The sequence below is a fragment of the Dreissena polymorpha genome, chromosome 3, assembly GCF_020536995.1.
Source record: "Dreissena polymorpha isolate Duluth1 chromosome 3, UMN_Dpol_1.0, whole genome shotgun sequence".
NCBI lineage: Eukaryota > Metazoa > Mollusca > Bivalvia > Myida > Dreissenidae > Dreissena > Dreissena polymorpha.
In genome coordinates this window covers 83,629,833-83,653,092 of record NC_068357.1, presented here as the reverse complement: position 1 = coordinate 83,653,092, position 23,260 = coordinate 83,629,833, and the positions used below count along the sequence as shown (strand labels likewise).

The following is a 23,260-nucleotide window of genomic DNA, read 5'->3' as shown; positions in this document are numbered from 1 at the left end:
GGCTGTTTTCAGAGAAAACCCGAGGTATTGTCATAGCCAGCTCGTCGTGTTGTGTCCGCCGTCCGCTAAAACCTTAACAATTTGTCAAGGTTTTGAACATTTGCTCTAAAATCAAAGTGCTTCAACCTACAACTTTGAAACTGCATATGTAGCTGCACCTAAATAAGTTCTACATGCCACATCAATTTTTGGGTCACTAGGTCAAAGGTCAAGGTCACTGTGACCTCTAAAAAAAAAATATACAAATTTCTGACAACCTTTCATTTATTAAAAACTGCACCCGCAGCCGAGCGTGGCACCCGTTATGCGGTGCTCTTGTTATAGTTTCAACTTGCACCATTTCATTTTTAGGTATTTTTGGTGTGTTGCATTCTGTATGCATAGATCTTTATAATTTGTATGTGTTTGGTTTTGAATTTATTTGCACCAAAAGCAGCCTATCTTGTATATTGCAGTCTGTTATAAGTGTGTTTATATTTCACAGCCTATCTTGTATATTGCAGTCTGTTATAAGTGTGTTTATATTTCACAGCCTATCTTGTATATTGCAGTCTGTTATAAGTGTGCTTATATTTCACAGCCTATCTTGTATATTGCAGTCTGTTATAAGTGTGTTTATATTTCACAGCCTATCTTGTATATTGCAGTCTGTTATAAGTGTGTTTATATTTCACAGCCTGTCTTGTATATTGCAGTCTGTTATAAATAAGTGTGTTTATATTTCACATTGCAGACAAGTACACAGCATGGTGGGAAGGTTAGAGCAGACGACTTTTTTTAGCAAATTACCCCATGTGCAAGCGCTGCATGTATATTGCTTATATCTGTGCATACAGACAATATCCCTGCTTATTTACAAATGGATGCTTGTTTTTTGTTTCCATAATTCAAAAATATAAAGTAAACTAAAGTCATTATATTCAGAAATCAATTTATTGTGTTGCCCCCAAAATGACAAAGAAATGTAAATGTTGAGAAAATAGATAATTCCTGTAATTTGTTTCTCAAGCCATAATAAATTTAATTATAAAACCAAACGATGATTAAAAGTTATTGGAAATCAGGAGCAAGCAACTAGCATCTGTTACTCTTATCTGAATATTTAAAGTATATCCTTGTCATTAATGTGGTTAACCTTATGTAGTGTTGCAGCATTTTAAACTGATTCTTTGTTATTTGCACCCTTATCTATTAACCCTTTCAGTGCTGGAACCGAATTTTAAAGGCCTTTGCAAACAGTTTGGATCCAGATGAGACGCCACAAAATGTGGCATCTCATCAGGATCCAAACTGTTTGCTATTCTGATAGTATTCTTTGAAAAAAAATCAAAGAAAATGCTAATTTTAGAAATTCAGCAGATGACATTTTTAGGAGACGACAAATTTCCCAGCATGCAAAGGGTTAATAAATGAGCTGCACTCTGGGAAAACAGGGCTAAATGCATGTGTGTAAAGTGTTGTTCCATATTAGCCTGTGAAGTCCACTCAGGCTTATCATGGATGACACTTTCGGCTTTAAATGGATTATCACTAAGAAAACACTTCTTCTAAAAAATAAATACCAATTTTCGCTAAGAAAACACTTCTTTTAAACAATAAATACCATAAAGCAGAAAGTGTCGTCCCTGGTTAGCATTTGAAGGCTGTGATTAACTGGGACAACACTTTAAGCACATGCAATAAGCCCTGTTTTGCCAGAGCAAGGATAAAATAATATAATATAAAATAGTCCTTCCTTAATTTATGCCACCATTATCAATGATGGTGTTGCAAATTGAGTTTACCCTGCTGGTGAATATGAACGCTTGTATGTTTATATGTGTTGTTGGTTTATGGGAAAAATGTGTTTGTCAAGCATTGAATAATTCAACAACAAAAAACGGCATAAATTATGAGCATGGTAAGACAATTTGTGGCATGAAAGAATCAGATCTTTTGGTCCAAGGTCACGGTCAGCATTGAAGGTTAAAGGTCGGATACAGCATTTCAAGCCATAGATCCTATGGTCAGCATGATCTTTTCCAGTATGATGAAATTGGAAATAATATGGCACCTATTAAACATGATGAGATGGTTTGCCAAAAGAAAGAATGAGGTCAGAAGTGAAAATAGCTTGTGATAAAGTCTTCAAGATATTTTGATGAAACTTCATTACCTTATTTGAAGACTTGTCTGGGATTTCAATGGGGTGGGTGGGGTCAAGGTTACTGTTTCTTGGGATTTCAATGGGGTGGGTGGGGTCAAGGTTACTGTTTCTTTGTATGAGCAGTGTTCTGGGAATACAGGACTTAATGTATTTGATTAAAGTGCCTTCCTAGTTTAGCCCATGCAGTCCTAAAATGCTAATCAGAGACGACACATTCCGCCATGACTTGATTTTTGTGTAGAAGAGACTTCCTTTAAATGAAAAATTCTATTAAAGTTAAAGGTGTCATCCCTGATTAGCCTGCATGACTGCAAATGTTAACCCTTAAAGCGCTGGAGCTGAATTTTAAAGGCCTTTGCAAACAGTTTGGATCCAGATGAGACGCCACAGAACGTGGCGTCTCATCTGGATCCAAACTGTTTGCTATTCTGATAGTATTCTTTGAAAAAAATTCGAAGAAAATGCTAATTTTAGAAATTCAACAGACGACATTTTAGCAGACGACAAATTTCCCAGCATGCAAAGGGTTAATCTGGAACAAGACTTTTCACACATGCATTAAGCCCCCTTTTCCCAGAACGAGGATCATATAGATACCTGAAATGGAGTCAGCACCTTAAAAGCATACTTTCTAGAACATTCAAGACATACATAGATTATGCTTCTCTTTATGTGCAGTAGAAGAAAGTATAGCACAGCTTTCTTCCATTTGATGTCCAACCAACAGCTATATGTGCAAGCAAGACCTGTTGCTTAATGTATGATTCATTTCCATCAGATTTAGCTTTCTTAAATGTTATCCTTTTTCAAAATAGTATGTTTTCATAATTAAAATGTGTTACGTAACACATAAGGTTGGGTCATCCATGACACATTTCTTTTTATCATAGTATTGTTCTATTCCCTTAATTTAGATGGTATTTTTAGATGTGAACAAAGAGAGCTAATTGCATTTTACACATTTGGTTTGCATGAAATATTTAGTTGTTCATGATGATAATAGTTAAGTTATCGTTCAATGGTGTTTGGATCTGTTCGCTTTCCAAATGTTGGTCGGAGATCAAGTCCGTCCGCCTTAATTGTGTCTCCTTTTTAAAAGCCCCAGATTTCATCTTACCGGGTTTAATGCATGTGCATTCTGCATAGCCTGGATTTTTGTTTAGAGAAGACTTCCTTTCAATGAAAAAATTCCTTAAAAGCAGATAATGTCATTTTTGATTAGCCTTTGGTCTGTACAGGCTAATCTGGGACAACACTTTACTCACATGCATTAAGCCAGGTTTTCCTAGAACACAGCTCAAATGTTTGTTACTATTAGATGACGAAAATTGATGTCAATGTTTGAGGTAATAAAATCTAAGCCATATTTGGCTTGTTCAATCATCGAAGGCAAAGATGTTCATCAGATTATTTTGGATCTCTATGTACGCAATGGTAGAGGGGGCATCATTGTTTAACAAATAGCTGTTTCGAAATTATTCTTCTGTGTCAGTTTAGTTAATGTGTATAAAGTTAAGCTATGAAGTGACTGAAAATATTCGGATAGTATTAGCAGTATATCATCTTATTAACTTTTAATCTATAACAGATTGCAAATATTGAAGAAAGAAAAAAACTAACTCTTTTCTAAAATGTCTTGAAATTTAGCACAGGTACATTAGTTACATAATTCTGTGAAATAACACTGTTTCAAATATAGAACATTTTCATTACATATGGATCATTATAAATCACCATTAGTTTTTTAGATGTGTGCAAACCACAGATTTTAGTTTCCACTTTAACTTGCTTGAAGAGAAAACGCCTGATTACATACACAATCATAAATTTGTAACAAAACTAGCCGATTGTTTTTCATTCATTAAAATTTGAATATGATTAAAAACATTTAATATTAAAAAATGCCTTCTTATTCAAAACCCAACTACTTAAATAATTACAGTAGAATTGCAATAACTCGAGCTGGCGATTTCTCGAAAACTGGCGATTATTCGAGCATGAAAGGAAGTCCCTAACGTTTTCCTTTAATTTCTGTATTAAAATACCCGCAATAACTCAAACATGCGATTTTCGATAACTCGAGGATGTGTGCTGGTCCCTGAATGGCATTCCACACCTAATTAACTGGCAATTATTCGAGGACACTTTCTCGTGTGGTTGGTGCTAAAAATATTCGAGTTGTGAAAACAGGGCAATCAAGCAGACAAAAACGCTTGATTAGGTGTGAAGTTAGTCGCAGTTTGAGAAACACAGTAAACTGCCATCCTTTGAGACGCAAATAAAAGCTACACCGTTTTAATGATAATTAAATGATTACCAGCAATCACTAATTATGATAAAATGTATGGTATAAAAAAGAATGAACGATCATTCTTATTGTTTAGTTTAGTATACTGTAACCGTAAGCGATTTTTTTTACAAATCCTTTTCTTTTCCAAGCACAGTCTTACATGTAAATAAAGCGTTTGCGGTCAGAAGTTAAGCATCACCAACCAAAACAGTGAAAACAAATGATACCATGGATTACTCGAAACTTGAGATTACTCGAGCATTGAGGTCAGTCCCGTGCGTCCTCGAGTTATCGCAGTTTTACTGTAATCGCTGTTTAGAATAAAAATTCCATTTTACTTTGTTCACTACAATACCGTCAGAAATACATAGAATGAAAATCCCCTAAAAATCTTCATGGTTAGAGAGTTTATAGTCAAGTTTAATAACTTAAAAGTGAACATGTAGGCAGCAGTTTATGTTTAGGTTATGATACAATATTTTAGCGTCCTACCATAATGCTGTTTATGCAAATAGAATTATAGTATCAGACTCCATGATATGGCATTTTGCTGGTATATGAATTCAACATCAGCAAATTAGAATCCACTCTCAAACCACTTTTGTTTTCAGGATGACGATGGATCCGTGAGTTTCCATGGTGTTGCGTTCATCAATCTGGCGCCATTGCTGTACCCTGGAGGTATGTGTATGAACCTTGCTCTGAGAAAACAGGCCTTAATGCTTGAACGTTAAGTGTCTTTCCCAATAAGCCTGTGCAGTCTGCACAGGCTAATGAGGAACAAACAACACTTTCCTCATTTATGAAATTTGTCATTTAAGGAAGTTGCTTTTAACCCTTTCAGTGCGGGAACCGAATTTTAAAGGCCTTTGCAAACAGTTTGGATCCAGATGAGACGCCACAGACGTGGCGTCTCATCTGGATCCAAACTGTTTGCTATTCTGATAGTATTCTTTGAAAAACAATCGAAGAAAATGCTAATTTTAGAAATTCAGCAGACGACATTTTAGCAGACGAAAAATTTCCCAGCATGCAAAGGGTTATATGAAATTTCAGTCTGCACAGGCTTATCAGTGACGACACTTTACTCACAAGCATTTAGCCCCACTTCCTCAGAGCGCGGCTCATACAGAGTTCTTGTTAGCATTTTTATGGCTCCACTTGCAGAGGTTAGGAATCAAGATATACCCTTGTCCATATGTACAGCTGTACATCAATCCGTTGGATTTTTGTGTTGAAAAGCGTTGTTGCTAGAGTAAGGAAATTAACCAGCATATGAATTTGTTCTCATTTTTTAGCAAGTGTATACAAATAGTTTTTAATAGTTTTTTATGCCCCCGTTCGAAGAAATATGTGTATATGGACAAGGCCTTTCCATACGCACACAAATTTTGACCCCTGTGACCTTGACCTTGAACTTAGGGTCCGCATTTAGGTTTCAAAATCTGTGTTTAGGTTTCAAAAAAAGCTCATAACTTCTACCAAGCGTTTATAGGGGGCATAAGTCATCCTATGGTGACAGCTCTTGTTTACGTGCATTGTTTTATTTGTTTTATCATTTTTGCATTGAAAACTTATAAAGAGCATTTTAAGTTGGTTAGATAACAATATAAAAAAATGACCCAAAAGTCTTAACACCTACATGTATGTAACTGATTATAACTGGGAAAGTCTGATGTATTTAGAATTTCAGAATAAACATTTTTTCTTGCTTTTCATAAAAATTATAATAAGATTGGTGGCTGTTACGGTTGTAAAAAGATGTCTGGTTACAAGATTTAATTACGAAGGGATATCAGTGCCCTATTGGCCTGGTGGTACCATTTTCAAACTTAATTTTTGACATCAGTCTTACTGTTGACTATTAGACACCCTTGATGCATAGTCTGGAATAACATGCCAAAAGCGATAAACAATTTAACCAAGTGTTTTATTCTTTCATATAGAAAGTCTTTAAATCTCAAGAATTGTGAGAACGTCATAAGTGACTTCTGACTAAAATTGTTTTCAACTTCTTTTTCATAGTGAAGCGTATTCGAGGCGCCTACAAGATCTACTCTTACACAGACCAGGCTCTGTATGAAAAGGTAAATTGCAGAACTATCTATGGTCAGACGTCACATCATGATTTTATATGAACAAATTACTAATAAATAAAAATAAACATCTAGGGGATATCTAGGATGTGGCTAACGCAAGTCTTCGCCATTTTTTTGTCCCGGGCATTAGAGTCTTTTCGCATATTTATGTGGTTATTGTCCCCTACAGGTTTCACCGGAGGGGACCTATGGTTTGCGCTCTGTGCGTCTGTGAGTCTGTCTGTCTGTCTGTCACACTTTTCTGGATCCTGAATACTTTAAAAGTTCTAAATATTTTTTCATGAAACTTGAAACATGGATAGATGGCAATATGGACATTATGCATGTAATTTCATTTTGTTCCTACGTCAAAAATTATGGTTGCTATGGCAACAAATAGACTAGAAATACTGCTGAAAATGGTGGTTTTCTGGATCCTGCGATAACTTTAAGAGTTCTTAATATTTTTATGCCCCCCTTCGAAGAAGAGGGGGTACATTCCTTTGCACATGTCGGTCTGTCAGTCGGTCTGTCAGTCCGTCCACCAGGTGGTTTCCGGATGATAACTCAAGAACGCTTGGGCCTAGGATCATGAAACTTCATAGGTAGATTGATCATGACTCGCAGATGACCCCTATTGATTTTGAGGTCACTAGGTCAAAGGTCACGGTGACCCGAAATAGTAAAATGGTTTCCGGATGATAACTCAAGAACGCTTAGGCCAAGTATCATGAAACTTGATAGGTAGATTGATCATGACTCGCAGATGACCCCTATTGATTTTTAGGTCACTAGGTCAAAGGTCAAGGTCACAGTGACCCGCAATAGTAAAATGGTTTCTGGATGATAACTCAAGAACACTTAGGCCTAGGATCATGAAACTTCGTAGGTAGATTGATCATGACTCGCAGATGACCCCTATTGATTTTCAGGTCACTTGGTTAAAGGTCAAGGTCACAGTGACCCGAAATAGTAAAATGGTTTCCGGATGATAACTCAAGAATGCTTATGCCTAGTTTCATGAAACTTGCAAAATGGATAGATGGCAATATGGACATTATGCACATCATTTCATTTTGTTCCTATGGCAAAAATTGTGGTTGCTATGGCAACCAAAAAAAATTCTGAAAATGGTGGAATTTCTGACAATAGTGGAGCCGGTAGGCGACCATATCGCTTGATAATAGCCTTGTTAACCTTGCCACTCACTTTGACAGGTCTGAAGGCCATTAGAAAATCAAATTTAACCATTTACCCGTTAGATACGTATTTTGACGCATTTGTATCCTTTAGAAAGTTACATTCAATTAAATACCTTTCTACTAAATTAAAGTTTTAAAGGCTTCATTTCCAACCCTATTACCTGAATAGACTTCAAGTTACTTGCAGGCTGTTCTGGTTTTATGCTGTTTGCACATAGCCTTTTTCACTTTGCCTTTGAGTAGGAAAGGGTTAATTTAAGACCTTTCTTACTAGATGCATTCATTTTCAACCCTAAGATGATCAACAAACAGTATAAAACTTGAACAGACTGCGAGTTAACCCTTAAAGCGCTGGAGCTGAATTTTAAAGGCCTTTGCAAACAGTTTGGATCCAGATGAGACGCCACAGAACGTGGCGTCTCATCTGGATCCAAACTGTTTGCTATTCTGATAGTATTCTTTGAAAAAAATCTAAGAAAATGCTAATTTTAGAAATTCTGCAGACGACATTTTAGCAGACGACAAATTTCCCAGCATGCAAAGGGTTAATACTGAGTTACTCTCAGGCTGTTATTGTTGCATGTAGCCATTTTCGCTTTGGTTCTGAGTGCTAAAAGGCTAATTGAAACATTACAAATTCTTGAAACACCAAATTTCAGACAAAGCGCCGAGCGGGATTCGGGGAAGAGGCGGCCAAGATTGCAAACAACATCTTGAACCGTAGCACTGCCTCACCAGGCCCGAAAAAGGGGGCAGGGAAAGACAAAGATGACAAAAAAGATAAGGACAATAAAAAGGGGGTAAGTTTTAGCAATTTTATTCTTGTTTTTGATTACTCATTTATATAATTCTGGTGTTTTATGTAATGCGAAACTGTTTTGTTTTGATTTAAACATGTTTGTTCCAAAATGTGTTTACAAAATAAATTACAAACATCTTAATTTGTATAGGATTTGAATGCTAGCTAAGCTAGTAGCGTTCCTTTCCTCAGTGTTATATTTTTTAAGCATAGTGATGGTATTTGCATTTTAAACACTAAACAATAAATAATGATTAGAGGTTAAGCAAATTTGTGCGCGTATAATTGGAATCAAAGTTGTTTAAAAAATCTTAAAACTGCATTTTTTTTTTGGTTTGTGTTGGATGGTATTCATAACTAAGGAGAACAAACATAGAAGATTGGTAGTTAAACCAAAAACATAGATATTTATGGCGTAAACAACTCTAAATCCATTGCAAGTCTCTCTCATAATATAAGAATATTATTTTTTCTTTCAAGCATAAATTTGCATGTTGAAAATATTGTCATTTTCTGTTGTACTACATGGTCATGTAGAGACCTTGGAACTCTGTGGTTGTGGTCATGTCTGTGTCTCTCTGTGTATTGTCAGCTATTACAGCACCAAGTGTCCAGAGTACATGTATGTATGATGTTCCAAACCTGAACATTGAAGTTGTTTATAGCTCACCTGAGATCATGGCCAATTTGTGTGATTGCCTTTTCTCCGTAGTTCTTTGTGTGTCATCATCATTTTTTTTTTCTTTGAATACTCTAGAGGCTGCATTTATTGACTAATCTTCATGACATTTTCTCAGAACATTTGTCCCAATGATATATCGGCTCAGTTTGATACTGGATTACGTAGGGTAAACAAACTAGGTCGTAAGATCTATTTAAAGAAGAGCTTTCCAGAGGCCTCATTTATAGCCAATCTTTTCAAAAGTTGGTTAGAAAATTTGTCTTAATCAAATCTCGGATGACTTTGAAACTAGGTCACATGGGTTCAAAAACTAGGTCACTAGGTTAAATTTAAATTGAACACTAAAAGCCATATTAATTTCCCAATTTTCATGGAACTTTTTCAGAACTTTTTTCCCATTGATATCTTGGCAGAGTTTGCAACTGAGTCACATGCGGTAAAAAGCCATGTCACTAAGTCAGATTTAAAACAAGCTTGTGAACAATTGGAGTCACATATGTTTGTGCAATCTTCATTTAACTTGTTCAGAACATTGTTATGTTCTAATGATTTCTCTGACGAGTGAAATATTGTTCCTGTCCATAGAAAAAAATGGCCCCCATGTGAGGGAGGGAGTTTTCGTTATGTGGTTGTAATAAAACCATTTTCACATTGTACAAGACACATTTTTACCTACTCATTGTGAAACTTGCAGGAAAAACTATAAAAAAGTGTATATTTCTGGGTTGAGTAAGACAATGATTGTGGTTTGTGTAAAAACATGGCTGCAAGTTTTATATGCAGTTTTCCTTATGAATCTTTGTACAATTTTTTGAACACTAACTTCAGAGGTCCGTGTGATCTCAGGTTAGCACCTTAGGTTATTTGGCCCTTTTATCTTGTATGATTTTTGTAGCTGTACTTGTGTGATTGAATTTTCATTTTGTACCTCTTTCGTTTGTTGTGCATTAGTTATTATTTTCATTTCTTAGAATTACAGTTTTGATGTCTTTAAGGTTGATGAATGTTTCATATGAATGCATTATGATATTGTTTTTTAAATGAATCTGTATGCTTAGAAATTGCATGTTTGTAAAGTGATGTCCCAGATAAGCCTGTGCAATCTGCACAAAAATTTACAAAAAATGTAATAAAAGGTTGTATACTCCCCATAAAACATAACAGTATGATGTGCATATGAAATTGCATTTTTGCTTTTGTCAAAATGCATACTGGTGCTATGTACATTTCAAATTGCCTTTTGCTTTGAAGTATGGTTATATTGTTAGATGTATTTTTAAGTTAAATAATTTTAAGAAACAGAAATGAAAGCAAACCAATATCAACATTTTATGTAACAGACAGCTTTATGGGAACTTTTTGTGTCACATATGTTTGATTTGTTCTACAAATGAATGGACCCTCATTGTAGTGAAAACATTTAAAAACAAACGTTTGAAAAGTCAACTGTTATGCTTAAATTTGTTTTCTTTTTAAAACACGTTTCAAAGTATTGTTACTTAAGTTTACGGGTGATTTCTCATAGCATGGGAGGGATGAATCTGCCAGGGTAGGTGTCAACCCTCGTGTGAAATAACAGTCTGATGATTGCATAAGTACACAGATATATGTCCCACTCTGTGAAAAGGGGGTTTAATGCATGTAAGTAAAGTGTCTGCCAAGATTAGCCTGTGCAGTCCTTACAGGCAAATCAGAGATGACACTTTACCCTTTTTTTGTTTTGTTTAAAGGGAGACCCTTCTTGACCGATATCCAGTTTAAGCAAAAAAGTATTGTCCCTGATTAGCCTGTGCAGACTGCACAGGCTTATCAGGGATGACACTTTACACATATGCATTAAACACCCTTTTCTCAGAGCACGACTCAAATATGATTTAATCACATCCTCTGTCCGAGTACTATAATTTTCGGGCTTAACTGTGCCAAATAGCTAACATCTGTTATGTGCTTTCACATATATGTAATTGTGTACTCGCATTGTGAGTATGGAGCATCGTACTGCTGTATCTTTATATTTGCATATCAGATCTAATATTTTCAGTTACTAATATCTAAAGCTTGATTTTTCACTCTTTGAAAGTTCGTGTTCTGTTTTTTGGCTCATTTTTTGTGCAGATAACCCTTTGTCCAATTTCATGTGGTAAGCGTTATAAACATTCAGCTTGTGAACACGATTGGTCAGAATGTTTATCTTGACATTATCTTGGCAAATTTTGAATGTTAGTCTTGTACATTGAAAACCCTAGGTCACCAGGTCAAATCTTAGTTGAACATTGTTTCCACTCTAGAAGCCACATCAAGGACTTGATCAAAGTTGGACGGAATGTCTATCTTGAACATATTTAGCTCTTTCAGTGTGGGAACCGAATTTTGAAGGACTTTGCAAACAGTTTGGATCCAGATGAGACGCCATAGAACGTGGCGTCTCATCAGGATCCAAACTGTTTGCTATTCTGATAGTATTCCTTGAAAAAAATCAAAGAAGATGCTAATTTTAGAAAATCAGCAGACGACTTTTAGCAGATGACAAATTTCCCAGCATGCAAAGGGTTAGGTTTAGTTGGAATCTGGGTCATGAGTGTCAAAAAATATGGTCCCCAACTCAATACGGTCACCAACTCAATACGGTCACCAACTCAATACGGTCACCAACTCAAATCTTAGAGAAAACATATTGCCACTATAGAATCCACATTTATGATTCAATCATGATGAAACATCGTCAGACTGTTCAATCTTTACAATACAAAGACCACATTGAAATATTGGGGTCAAGTGGGGTTAAAGGAGTAAAATTTAGTCTTCAACAATTGGTGTAACTTTAACTCTGGTGAGACGCTTTAAACAAATATTTGGCATCTCAATGATACCAAAGGCATAAACTTATATTGAAATATAAGTTGAAGTAATTTTATAACCACATTCTGTTGGTGATTATTAAAACAATTTAAATTGAAGTCATACTTATTTACTATGCGAATTGAACAGTAAATTGATGGAAATACAACATATTAACTTAATTTACCTCCGCAACATGAAATTAGAAGATGAAACAGTTTTGGAAACTTCTGAAATACTCACATTTTGTTTGTATTTCGTCATTTGCTATATACATGTAGCCATGTTGTTATAAAATTGAACAATATATTATTCTATCCTAAAATCAGCATGTTGTTATGGAATTTATCAATATTGAACAAGGCAGCTTGTGTATTTGTATAGCAACATACTTCAAGACAGGAAGAGTCGAGGGTAGGTGACCTTGTACCGTGTACTGGCAGCATGCTCTGCATTTCATCCATCATATCAAAATGAGCTGTGTTCTGAGAAAATTGGGCTTAATGCTTGTGCATAAAGTGTTATACCAGACTTGCCTTTGCAGTCAGCACACGCTAATCAGGGACAACACTTTTCGCTTTTATAGAATTTTTCTTTAGAGGAATTAGTCTCTTAAACAACAATCTAGTGTAGGCGGAAAGTGTTGTCCTTGAATAGCCTATGCAGAATGCACAAGCTAATCTGTGATGACACTTGACACACGATCATTAAGTTTAGTTTTCGAAGAACGTGACTCAAATGCTATATGTATTTTACAAGAATATTCAAAATAATATGGCGTTATAAGTAAGACATTTATTTGTTCAAAAGTATTCAATATTGGCTGTTCCTAGTTTGTACACGGCATTCAATATCTTAAACATTGTACAATTTAAATGTTAACAATAACAAGAATAAAACAGTTACTGTTGTCCTATTTGTTTTCATCTATTATGGTCATTACATATTTTATGGTTATTTTCTTGACCATATAGCATTCAAGGCAAACTGTTGACGAATCTAGGGTATGTTCACATCTTGTTTGGGGCTTCCTTTCTCCTTTAATTTCTGTGACGGTCATTCAGAAACTATTTTTAATTCCATAAATCTGATATCAATTAAAGATATTGCTGCAATTCAGATTATGTTCAACTTCATGTATATTAAGATGTCTTCACAGTAACTGTTGCTCTAGGGGCATTTTTGATTTGTGGATAAAACACATAGAAGCTTGTTTACAATTATAAGAGAGTACTAAAGATACTCTTGCTGAACTGCATTTCATTTATTATTGTGATATGAAGTATAGGCTCGTTCATAAGAACACATACGGTAAATATAAATATTTAGTTACTATAAAAAATTAATTATGCAGAAAGTGTTGTCCAAGATTAGCCTGTGTTGACTACTCAAGCAAATCTAGGACAACACTACGCTCATGCATTCCAGTTTTCAGTACAAAGCTCATTTTCATGAATGTCATTGTTCTATGAAATTCCATCTGTAGCACTCAAGACAAACTGTTGATGACAGGGTATGTGTTTGTGTTGAGAGCCTGGTACCGGTACAGCATTTTGTGCATTTTCTGACTTCCTGTCTGCAAACTTTGTCAACTCTTTAGTTATTTTATCTGAACTCAAACCTGTATAACGAATTGCTCAAAAGGAATATTGATTTTTAAATAAATATCATACCATACCTGCAATATTATTATTTTTAATTATCACAAAAGGAATAACCATCTGCCAGTTTAGTTTGTAAATGAGAATATCATTAATGACTCAATATTTGATGCTGCGCATGTCGCAACCCAAAGTTTCACAATTGTCAGTAGCAACCTGTGCTTGAGTGAAAGCTTTCCAATAGCATGACTCTCAGAAGATGATGTGTTATGCTATCCCCTTCCAAAAGATGATTGATGTTCGACTTAGAGATCTGCTAAATGGTTTTAGTAGATTTAAATATGTGTCATTAAGTCGTATAAAGTAAAAAGCCTTGATTGTAACTGTGTTGTTTCCCATGTAATCAAAATAAATCACCTGTAAACTCGTTGGTTTGCAGAGATCCAATAGCTTAGCACCACAGCATGATGAGGTTTGTAGTTGTGAGGTCACTTCCTGTACAAATGATGTCACTTCCTCTTGTTGCACAATACTATTAAACAGCTATTCACTGTGTGAGATCTATCATACATATTCTACTTTAACCTGTATAGGTTCTTGTCCTAAGAAAAAAAACGACAAATCTAAAAATGTGTTGATCTGTGTTACATTGATTAATTGTTAGTCTAAAAAAACATTTCTCAGTAATTACCTGTTGCAATGGCTTCTGTATAGTGGGTTGAATTGTGTATAAAAAAATCCGAAAGTTGCAATTCCACATTATGTGGTGGAATCATTTTTAGGGTTATTTTTTTGTGTGATAGCAGATATTTAACAGGTAAATTTAGCCTTGTTCTGTGAACTCTGGGCCTAATGCATGTCCTTTAGTACATTCAGAATTAGTGGAACATGTATTTGAGATTGTGAGGAGGGCACTCCCTTGTTTAACGTTTGTCAAACAGTCACATGTGAGCAATATTATTTAATTACAGCTACACACCGATTAGTCTATTGAAAGTGTACGGATAACTTGGAAGAAACTCTTATAGCAATACTCGAGTTGTTTCTGTTGTTGAAAGAAAAATACTGGTTATGTCTTACAGTGAATGCAAATTTTTAGTGATACAAATCCTTGCAGCACTGCCTGAGACACTTTTCATTACTCCTTATTTTTCAGAGACCTAAAAATAACTAAAAATTGTCAAGTCAAATTTCCACACAAAAAATCCCAAATCATAGGTTTTCACAAACTAAAAGGCACAATTCCCAATTCCTTGACACACTACTTATACTCTTATAAGAACAAAGTACCATTGTTTGCCAAATGAATTATTCAATGTGCTTGTTACACACGATCTTAGGTTTAAGCCTTGTACAATTTTGAGATGCTTTAAAGGAATTTTTAATCATTGCATATTTATGATATTTTTTTTTTCCAGAAAAGTGCGTTAAAGCCACATAAATACTCAAAATCAACAAATATTTTGTATAATAAAGTTAAACCATACAAAATCAGTGTTCCTTATAGGAATAGCCAAAATAGCAATGCTTGATGTGGTATGGTAACATAGATTTAAGGAGATTCAATATACTCATTTGATGTTTTGTGTCACAATATATTTCATGTAAATTTCCCAAGACAATATCCGAACATTTACTAGAAAATGTTAGATTGACTTCGGGCAGAGTCTGAAGCGACATAGTTCTCATTAGCCCAAAGCCAATCTTGCGTTTGCTGGTAAATGTTCGGATATGGTTATTTTTTTACTGAGTTCAAAAAAATAACATCTCCTAAATCAGATTCTGGGATTTCTTAAACTAATGCAATAAAAGATGCAATAAATAATGTCATTGTAGGCTCGGAAATGTTGACTTTAACAAATGCAAACATTCATGCAACATTCATGCAACTTGTGTAAAAAAAAATTATACCTGCAGTTCTCAGCAAGAAAATTTTATTCAGGTAAAACAATTATTAATGGCAATAAAAATTAGTGTTTTGCCCCCTAGGTTTCCTGAGAAATTTCATATAAATAATTCATATGAATATTATTAGTATTAATAACGTTTAATGTGCGTAACCATAACAATGTTATATTTATGAATTTAAAAGCCCTTACATTTCTTAAGTGGCAATATGAAGTTTCAAAGTGCACTTTTGAAATGAACTGTTATTCACTACTGTAATATAATATAACAACCATGTCTGTGACAGTGTCAGAGCCCACATGTGACTTTTGTGGGGGCCTCTCCAGAGGTAACTAATGAGTGGCATTCTGGGAAGATGGGGCTCAATGCAGGTGTGTAAAGTGTCATCCCAAGTAAATCTGTGCAGTTTGTCTGTGCAGTCTGCACATGCTAATTAGGGATGACACTTTTTGCCTTGATTGGATTTTTGCTTAGAAGAGACTGCCTTTAAATGAAAAAATCCATAAAAATGGAAAGTGTTGTCCCTGATTAGCCTGTACGGACTACACAGGCTAATCTAGGACGACTCTTCACACCTGAATTAAGCCCTGTTTTCACAGAGTGCGGTTCAGATGATAGGTAGTCACTGCACCACAAGTATCTTTAGTACAGATTTTATTGAATAATGTAGAGTAAGACAGTAATTTATTTGCCTTATGGTAATTATTTTTGCAGCAAAAATTGCTTCAAGCACTATTTTATATTCATACAAAAGCAGTTACGGAAATGGCTTCCAGTGTTAATTTATATGTACTTATCATATTTAATGTTTTGATATAGAAGTACTTTGTGACAATAGTTACGTATTTTTATATTTAACTAAAAAATCATGTTACATTATATTTATATACTACAATGCCATAATCAGTCATTCCATGACATGTATGTCAGTGTGATTAGTTTAAGTAAAACGTTCCAATGCCCAATAATCTTTAATAAACATTTATACTCTTGCTTTCATTCATTAAATATATGGAAAAAATGAAACTCAAGAAATCATCTAAACAGTAATCATTTAAGTACTAAAAGTTATAACAAGTATTTCAGCCCTTTGGTTAGAAAATTGAGATAAGTGTAGTGTTAGTGTTTTGAAATAAAAAAGCACAACCACTTCCTTATTGTAAATTTAACGGTAAAGGAATGAAATTAGAGCGTATTTTGTGTTAAGTCTGGGAAGACTTTTTCATATGGGTTCCATTCATGATCATCTTATGTTCTTGCATATTTACTACCAAGCAGAAGCTGAGAGTGCGTGGTTTTTATGTCCCCCCACTATAGTGGGGGACAAATTGTTTTTGCCCTGTCTGTTGGTCTGTCTGTTGGTCTGTTTGCGCCAACTTTAACATTTTGCAATAACTTTTGCTATATTAAAGACAGCAACTTCATATTCGGCATGCATGTGTATCTCATGAAGCTGCACATTTTGAGTGGTGAAAGGTCAAGGTCAAGGTCATCCTTCAAGGTCAGAGGTCAAATATATATGTCCAAAATCGCTCATTTTATGAATACTTTTGCAATATTGAAGATAGCAACTTGATATTTGGCATGCATGTGTACCTCATGAAGCTGCACATTTTGAGTGGTGAAAGGTCAAGGTCATCCTTCAAGGTCAGAGGTCAAATATATGTGGCCCAAATTGCTTATTTTATAAATACTTTTGCAATATTGAAGATAGCAACTTGATATTTGGCATGCATGTGCATCTCATGGAGCTGCACATTTTGAGTGGTGAAAGGTCAAGGTCAAGGTCATCCTTCAAGGTCAGAGGTCAAATATATGTGGCCCAAATCGCTTATTTTATGAATACTTTTGCAATATTAAATATAACAACTTGATATTTGGCATGCATGTGTATCTCATGGAGCTGCACATTTTGAGTGGTGAAAGGTCAAGGTCATCCTTCACAAGGTCAAGGTCATCCTTCAAAGTCAAACGTCATATAGGGGGACATTGTGTTTCACAAACGCATCTTGTTTATCAGATGCAATCGCTTCACATGCTTCCCTAAAAATCAGTACCTTAGTGTCCATTTTACTCATCGCCATTTAGTTGTTGCATCTTGCACCTGTAACACCCTGTTCCTGTATGTGTACTGTCTATATATGTTGCTAATGCTCCACCCTAGGACCATGAACCTCATGGCAAAGACCACCATGACCATAAGAAGGTAATCATGGTAATCAGCCCTCACTGTCTGCCGTGATTGTGCATAACTGATACAATTATGGTGTTCCATGGGTGTCAAAAGTATATATCAGAATTTTGTATGTGTAATAACACAATATCTGAACAGCAAATTGGCCATTTTGTTGTCAGTTACTTGCATTAATATATGCCCTTAGCTTGCAACATTGATTGGTTGCTTCTATTCACATAAATTATATGAGGCTCATTCTGGTAAAACAGGGCTTAATGCTGTGCATCAAGTATCGTCCCTGATTAGCCTGCGCAGCCCGCTCAGTGATAGATACTTTTCTAACTTTAAATCGAGGTGCGCGATATGATTTTGTTTAAACAACCTTGTTTTGTCTCTTAGGGGCCTAACATGGTTTGTACCTAATTTCATTACAAACTATTGAATACAACTAGTGTAGACCAAAAACTCCAATTTTGGATGAACATGGGTCGCCAACATGTAAAACAGTCTTTCATACATACAGGTCTGTGGCATGTTAATGCCAGAAACAAGCTATAAATAAAGATGTTACAGTTGTTATTCATGGCCAAAGGCGGAGGGATTTAGAATTGGCGTTGTCCATTATTCCATCGGTCCTTCAATCCATCGTCCATCCATCACAAACTTTCCAGGGCTATATCTCAGAAACTATATATCAACATGAACCTTTGGGTGTATAGATATCCACGAGGAGACGTGCCATGCACAAGAACAATAACCCTACACTTTCTTAAATAAGAGTTATTTCCCTTTGTTGTTTTTGATATAACTTTTCAAGGCTATATCTCAGATACGTTACAGGATTTCAACATGAAACTTTATGGGTGTATAGATATCAATGAGGAGAATTGCAATGCATAAAAACAATTAACCTACACTTAATTATTTTTTTTAGGATTCCGTGTTTCAAGGGATTTGCACCTATCCATAAACAAAATTTATTATGCTGGGGATATCATTTTAATGAATTTGCTGCTTGTTTAATATTGGCAATTCAGATACTATTAAGGATGGTTGTTATAACTTCAATTACAGATTTAAGACTTCTGTTATGTCTATTTTAATTGCCATGGTCTTTAATACTTTTGACCCAAAATGGTTCACCATAAACATACACATATTTAAACAGATAACTACTTGTTTTCTTGCAAAGTTGTGTCCTAGTCAACCAGAAATGTGTAATTTTAGAGGGACGTTAAACAATACTTGTTTATTTCACACCGCATTTGTCATTTGAATTTGTTAACTTATTGTCTAGCTTAGTTGTTCATTAGATGCATGCAGGTAGAGTATTTAATGGAAATAATAATTAACCTGCTTATGTTATTCACACACCAGCATTTAAATTCTTATAAAATAACAAAGTGGAGGATTTGAACATCAACATCAGAGCTTTTCGGCGCCATAATTTCTGAGCCGAAATCAGAAATGGTTTTGGGAGTTCATATTGCTGTTTTTAGCATAAATTGTTTGCATCCTCATCACAGTGAATGAGTGAGTAAATAGATTCAAGCCGCACTCAGGGGAAAATGGGGCTTAATGCATGTGTAAAGAGCCATACCAGATTAGCCTGTGCAGACTGCACGATACTTTCTGCCCAGACTGGATTTTTGTTTAGAAGAGACTTCCATTAGCCCTTTCAGTGCGGGAACCGAATTTTAAAGGCCTTTGCAAACAGTTTGGATCCAGATGAGACGCCACAGAACATGGCGTCTCATCTTGATCCAAACTGTTTGCTATTCTGATAGTATTCTTTGAAAAAAATGAAGAAAATGCTTATTTTACAAATTCAGCAGACGACATTTTAGCAGACGACAAATTTCCCAGCATGCAAAGGGTTAAACAATTTCATAAAAGAAGAAATTTTGTCACAGATTAGCCTATTCGGACTGCACAGGCTAATCTGATAAGATACTTTATGCACATGCATTTAGCTCGGTCTTCCTTGAGAAAGGTGCATTAGCTTTATGAGTGAGCATGTACATGAGATATATACTCAGATTTGGGATCCGGCATGTTGAGTGGACAGAATGATCCTATTCACTTGCTTTAATATGATTGGCATATTATATCGGAAATCCTGTGGACAGTTTGGCAACTCGGCCTAAATTGTTTTTTATGCCCCCGGATCGAAAGATCGGGGGTATATTGTTTTTGGCCTGTCTGTCATTGTATGTGTGTGTCCCAAAACTTTAACCAAAACTTTAACCTTGGTCATAACTTTTGCAATATTCAAGATAGCAACTTGATATTTGGCATGCATGTGTATCTCATAGAGCTGCACATTTTGAGTGGTGAAAGGTCAAGGTCATCCTTCAAGGTCAAAGGTAAAAAAAACAAATTTAAAACTTTAACCAAAACTTTAACCTTCTTCATAACTTTTGCAATATTGAAGATAGCAACTTGATATTTGATGTGCATGTGTATCTCACATTTTTAGTGGTGAAAGGTCAAGGTCATCCTTCAAGGTCAAAGGTCAAATTTATGACTTCAAAGCGGCGCAATTGGGGGCATTGTGTTTCTGACAAACACATCTCTTGTTTTATTTTAACAACTTTAGCATGTATGATTTATTATTATTATAACCCCTGCACAACAAAGTTGTAAGGGGGTATAGTGGTTTTAGGTTATCTGTCTGTCCATCTTTTGTTGTTGTTGGGATGTCAGATTTTCTTTTTGAAAACTGTTAGAGGTTTCAACTTTAAACATGACATGTAAGTAGATTTTATTGAGGTGGTGTGCAAGTCCAGAAACACAACTCTTCTTCCCTTATTTTTAGACTCATTGCCCTTTGTTCATGTTTTACTTTTTTCTGGATCTAATCTCAAAAACTTAAAGAGCTATCAACTTAAAACTCAATAGGTAGGTACCGGGTAGATTCATTGAGTGAATTTGCAGTGCACAAGAACCATTAATCTTGCTCCTCTATTTCTATAGTTATTGCCCTGTTTGTTTTTATTTAAATTTTGTCCAGAGCATTTCTCAAAAACTGAAAGTGGTATCAACTTGAAACTTAATAGATAGTTTCTGTTAGAACTCATTATGGTGATATGTTGTGAACAAGAACTAAAACTTCTACTCCTATATTTTTAGAGTATTTTTAGAATGGCCCTTATTTTATTTTTAAATTTTGAATGGAGCATATCTACAATGCTATAAGAGGTATGATCTTGAAATGTACAAGGAATGTAGATTGCATCTCGTACATGAGAAGTGCACAATAACTCTTGCTCCAATAGTTATAGAGTTATTGGCCTTTTTGAATGCATTACATTTAAATTTTAAACAGGGTATATCTTGGAAACTAGACTAGGTATCAAGTCGACATTTCATAAGTAGAAATCTCTCAATTATGGGAAGGGCTGTGCATTAGAACCATAACTCATGCTTTCATAATTTGACAGCTATTGCCCTTGTGAATTTTCATGCAGAAATTTTCCTAGCTCAATGGAAGCTTGCTTTGTTGGGTAACCAGTCCTTAAAACTGAACAGCTTATGGACTTTGACAGTGTGGGTATTTCAGACATGACAGTCAGAGATATACTATTTTAAGAGAAAATATGATTAGTTCCACTGTTCTGTCTTCTTGTCTATGATCTTCATTGACATTCTGGAATGATGCGTACATGGCCTGAAATGTTCGTCCACCGTACATTAGTCATATTTTTCAAGTTCATATTTTGTCAAACAAATTTTAACCATGCATGTGATTTATAAATATCTTTAGAGAGTATGAAGATTTTATGTCCAATTTTGTGTGTGAAAGATAACGACTAATATTGACACACGCGCAAAAGTACCAGTAACTATTACAACAGTAGCTAACTTGTTTAAAGTAGCTTTTAGTACCTTTTAAATCAAAAAGACTAAATAAAGCAGCCACAGAATAAAGCAATTAAGAAATATGCCTTTTTCTGACATTTTTTCCTGACCCACTTTTACTAAGCTACTTAGGCCATTTTTACATGTTGGCATGTAGTTTTAGAAGGCCATTCTTACATTATAGCTTATAGTTTTAAAATTGCAGAATATCATTTTTTGTTGGAAAAATAAATATATAGTTTTTGTAATAAATTGAATTAATACAAACACATTATGCACCATTTTTTTTAAAGATAATTAAATAAGAACCTACAATGAATTGGGTTGAATTTTTGTTTGTAAGTCTGAGAGTTTCACGAGTAGCTTAGTTTAACAGAGCTTAGGGACATCTTAATTTAACATCATAGCATTGCATTCATAATCACAAAGAAACGTAAGTTGTTCATACTTATTCCATTGTTTGTTGTGTTGTTTTATACTATCAATTGTTACCAGTGTTATCATAGTTTCATATTTTGTGTATGAACTCTTTAAGGCTGGACAAAACAGCATGGCCGTAAGTATGCGGGTTTTAGACTGAGAAGTTGAATTTCAAATGTTTGGCCAAGCTTTGTTTGGCATTTTATGCACCAAGATTTGTGTGACAACTTTGTCAAGAAAACTGTGTGTTGAATTGTGTAGTCAAAAGAAAAAAACTGTTTTGTCCTGTCTTCTGTGATTAAAAACAACAACATACATTTTAGATCCCGGAAAAGCAACTTTTTTTAAAAACCCACTTATCTGCTGGTACATACCATATCACCATATTAACGGTTATTATTTAAATCATGCTTTCATTAGTTGATATAATGGACAAGTGTTGTTTATACCGAGGGGTTAGTGGGTTTTTCTAAACTCGTGTGATTCCAGGATCAATCTGTTAAGCAAAAGCTTGGTGCCTAGTTTAAAACTGTTACTGTAATCATTTTTATTTGTTGACATGAGATATTATGGCAAAAAAAGACTTTCTGGTGGTTATGTAAATGCTTGAATTTCTCACTTTGGAAAGAAAAGAGAAATTTGCATCAGTCCCTTATGATTTGCAGAAGTTATGAATCTGTGTTTTCTTATTATTTAAGTACTATTACTAAAAGTTATTTTCATCTCATCAATGACATACTCATCTCCGTCTCATACTTTATATTATCAAAACAACAATTGAGAAGTGAAGTATTTTAATTTTGTGATAAAAAAAAGAGTTGGTATTTAGATGCATTTGGCATTATGTTTGTTAACCAACCTGTATAAATCATCAATATACATTTTATGTGGACTTACAGGGTTAAGTGTATGAATATTTGATGTCTTATAATAATGCACACATTAACAAGTCACCAGCACCATCATTTATTTGTTTTCATCACAACAGGTCTGATGTGGTAGGGAGAAATGTCAGATTGTTTGTAATTGCTACCAGACACATTACAAAAAAATGTATGTTTTCTCAATTTTCAAATGAATACTAGGAAAGAGGCAAAAAAAACTACAGTTTAACAGAAAGAGTGTGAATTTGTATGTGACATGATAAATTAATGTTTAATGTAAGGTCATATTAGAAGATTATAAAGAAGTTTGTGCTATGCACTTACGAAACAACACATTGCAACAATCATAACGCAAATAAAAACAGTTGAAATAAG

General features: G+C 34.8%; 1 protein-coding gene across 14 annotated transcripts in view; it reads left to right on the top strand.

The window, feature by feature from the left end:
- The window catches only part of LOC127875034 (cilia- and flagella-associated protein 70-like), a 77,165-nt gene that overhangs the window by 14,074 nt on the left and 39,831 nt on the right, over window positions 1–23,260 (top strand). For 7 of the 14 annotated variants that reach the window (XM_052419827.1, XM_052419834.1, XM_052419831.1 and 4 more), the window contains 6 exons: window positions 734–757; window positions 5,048–5,117; window positions 6,462–6,523; window positions 8,376–8,516; window positions 9,108–9,137; window positions 22,117–22,137. In XM_052419827.1, coding sequence (XP_052275787.1) covers window positions 734–757; window positions 5,048–5,117; window positions 6,462–6,523; window positions 8,376–8,516; window positions 9,108–9,137; window positions 22,117–22,137 — 348 coding nt within the window. Of the gene's footprint in view, window positions 1–733; window positions 758–5,047; window positions 5,118–6,461; window positions 6,524–8,375; window positions 8,517–9,107; window positions 9,138–13,521; window positions 13,549–17,708; window positions 17,751–22,116; window positions 22,138–23,260 lie in introns of all 14 variants that reach the window. The other 7 variants (XM_052419830.1, XM_052419823.1, XM_052419825.1 and 4 more) reach the window with 6 other exon arrangements.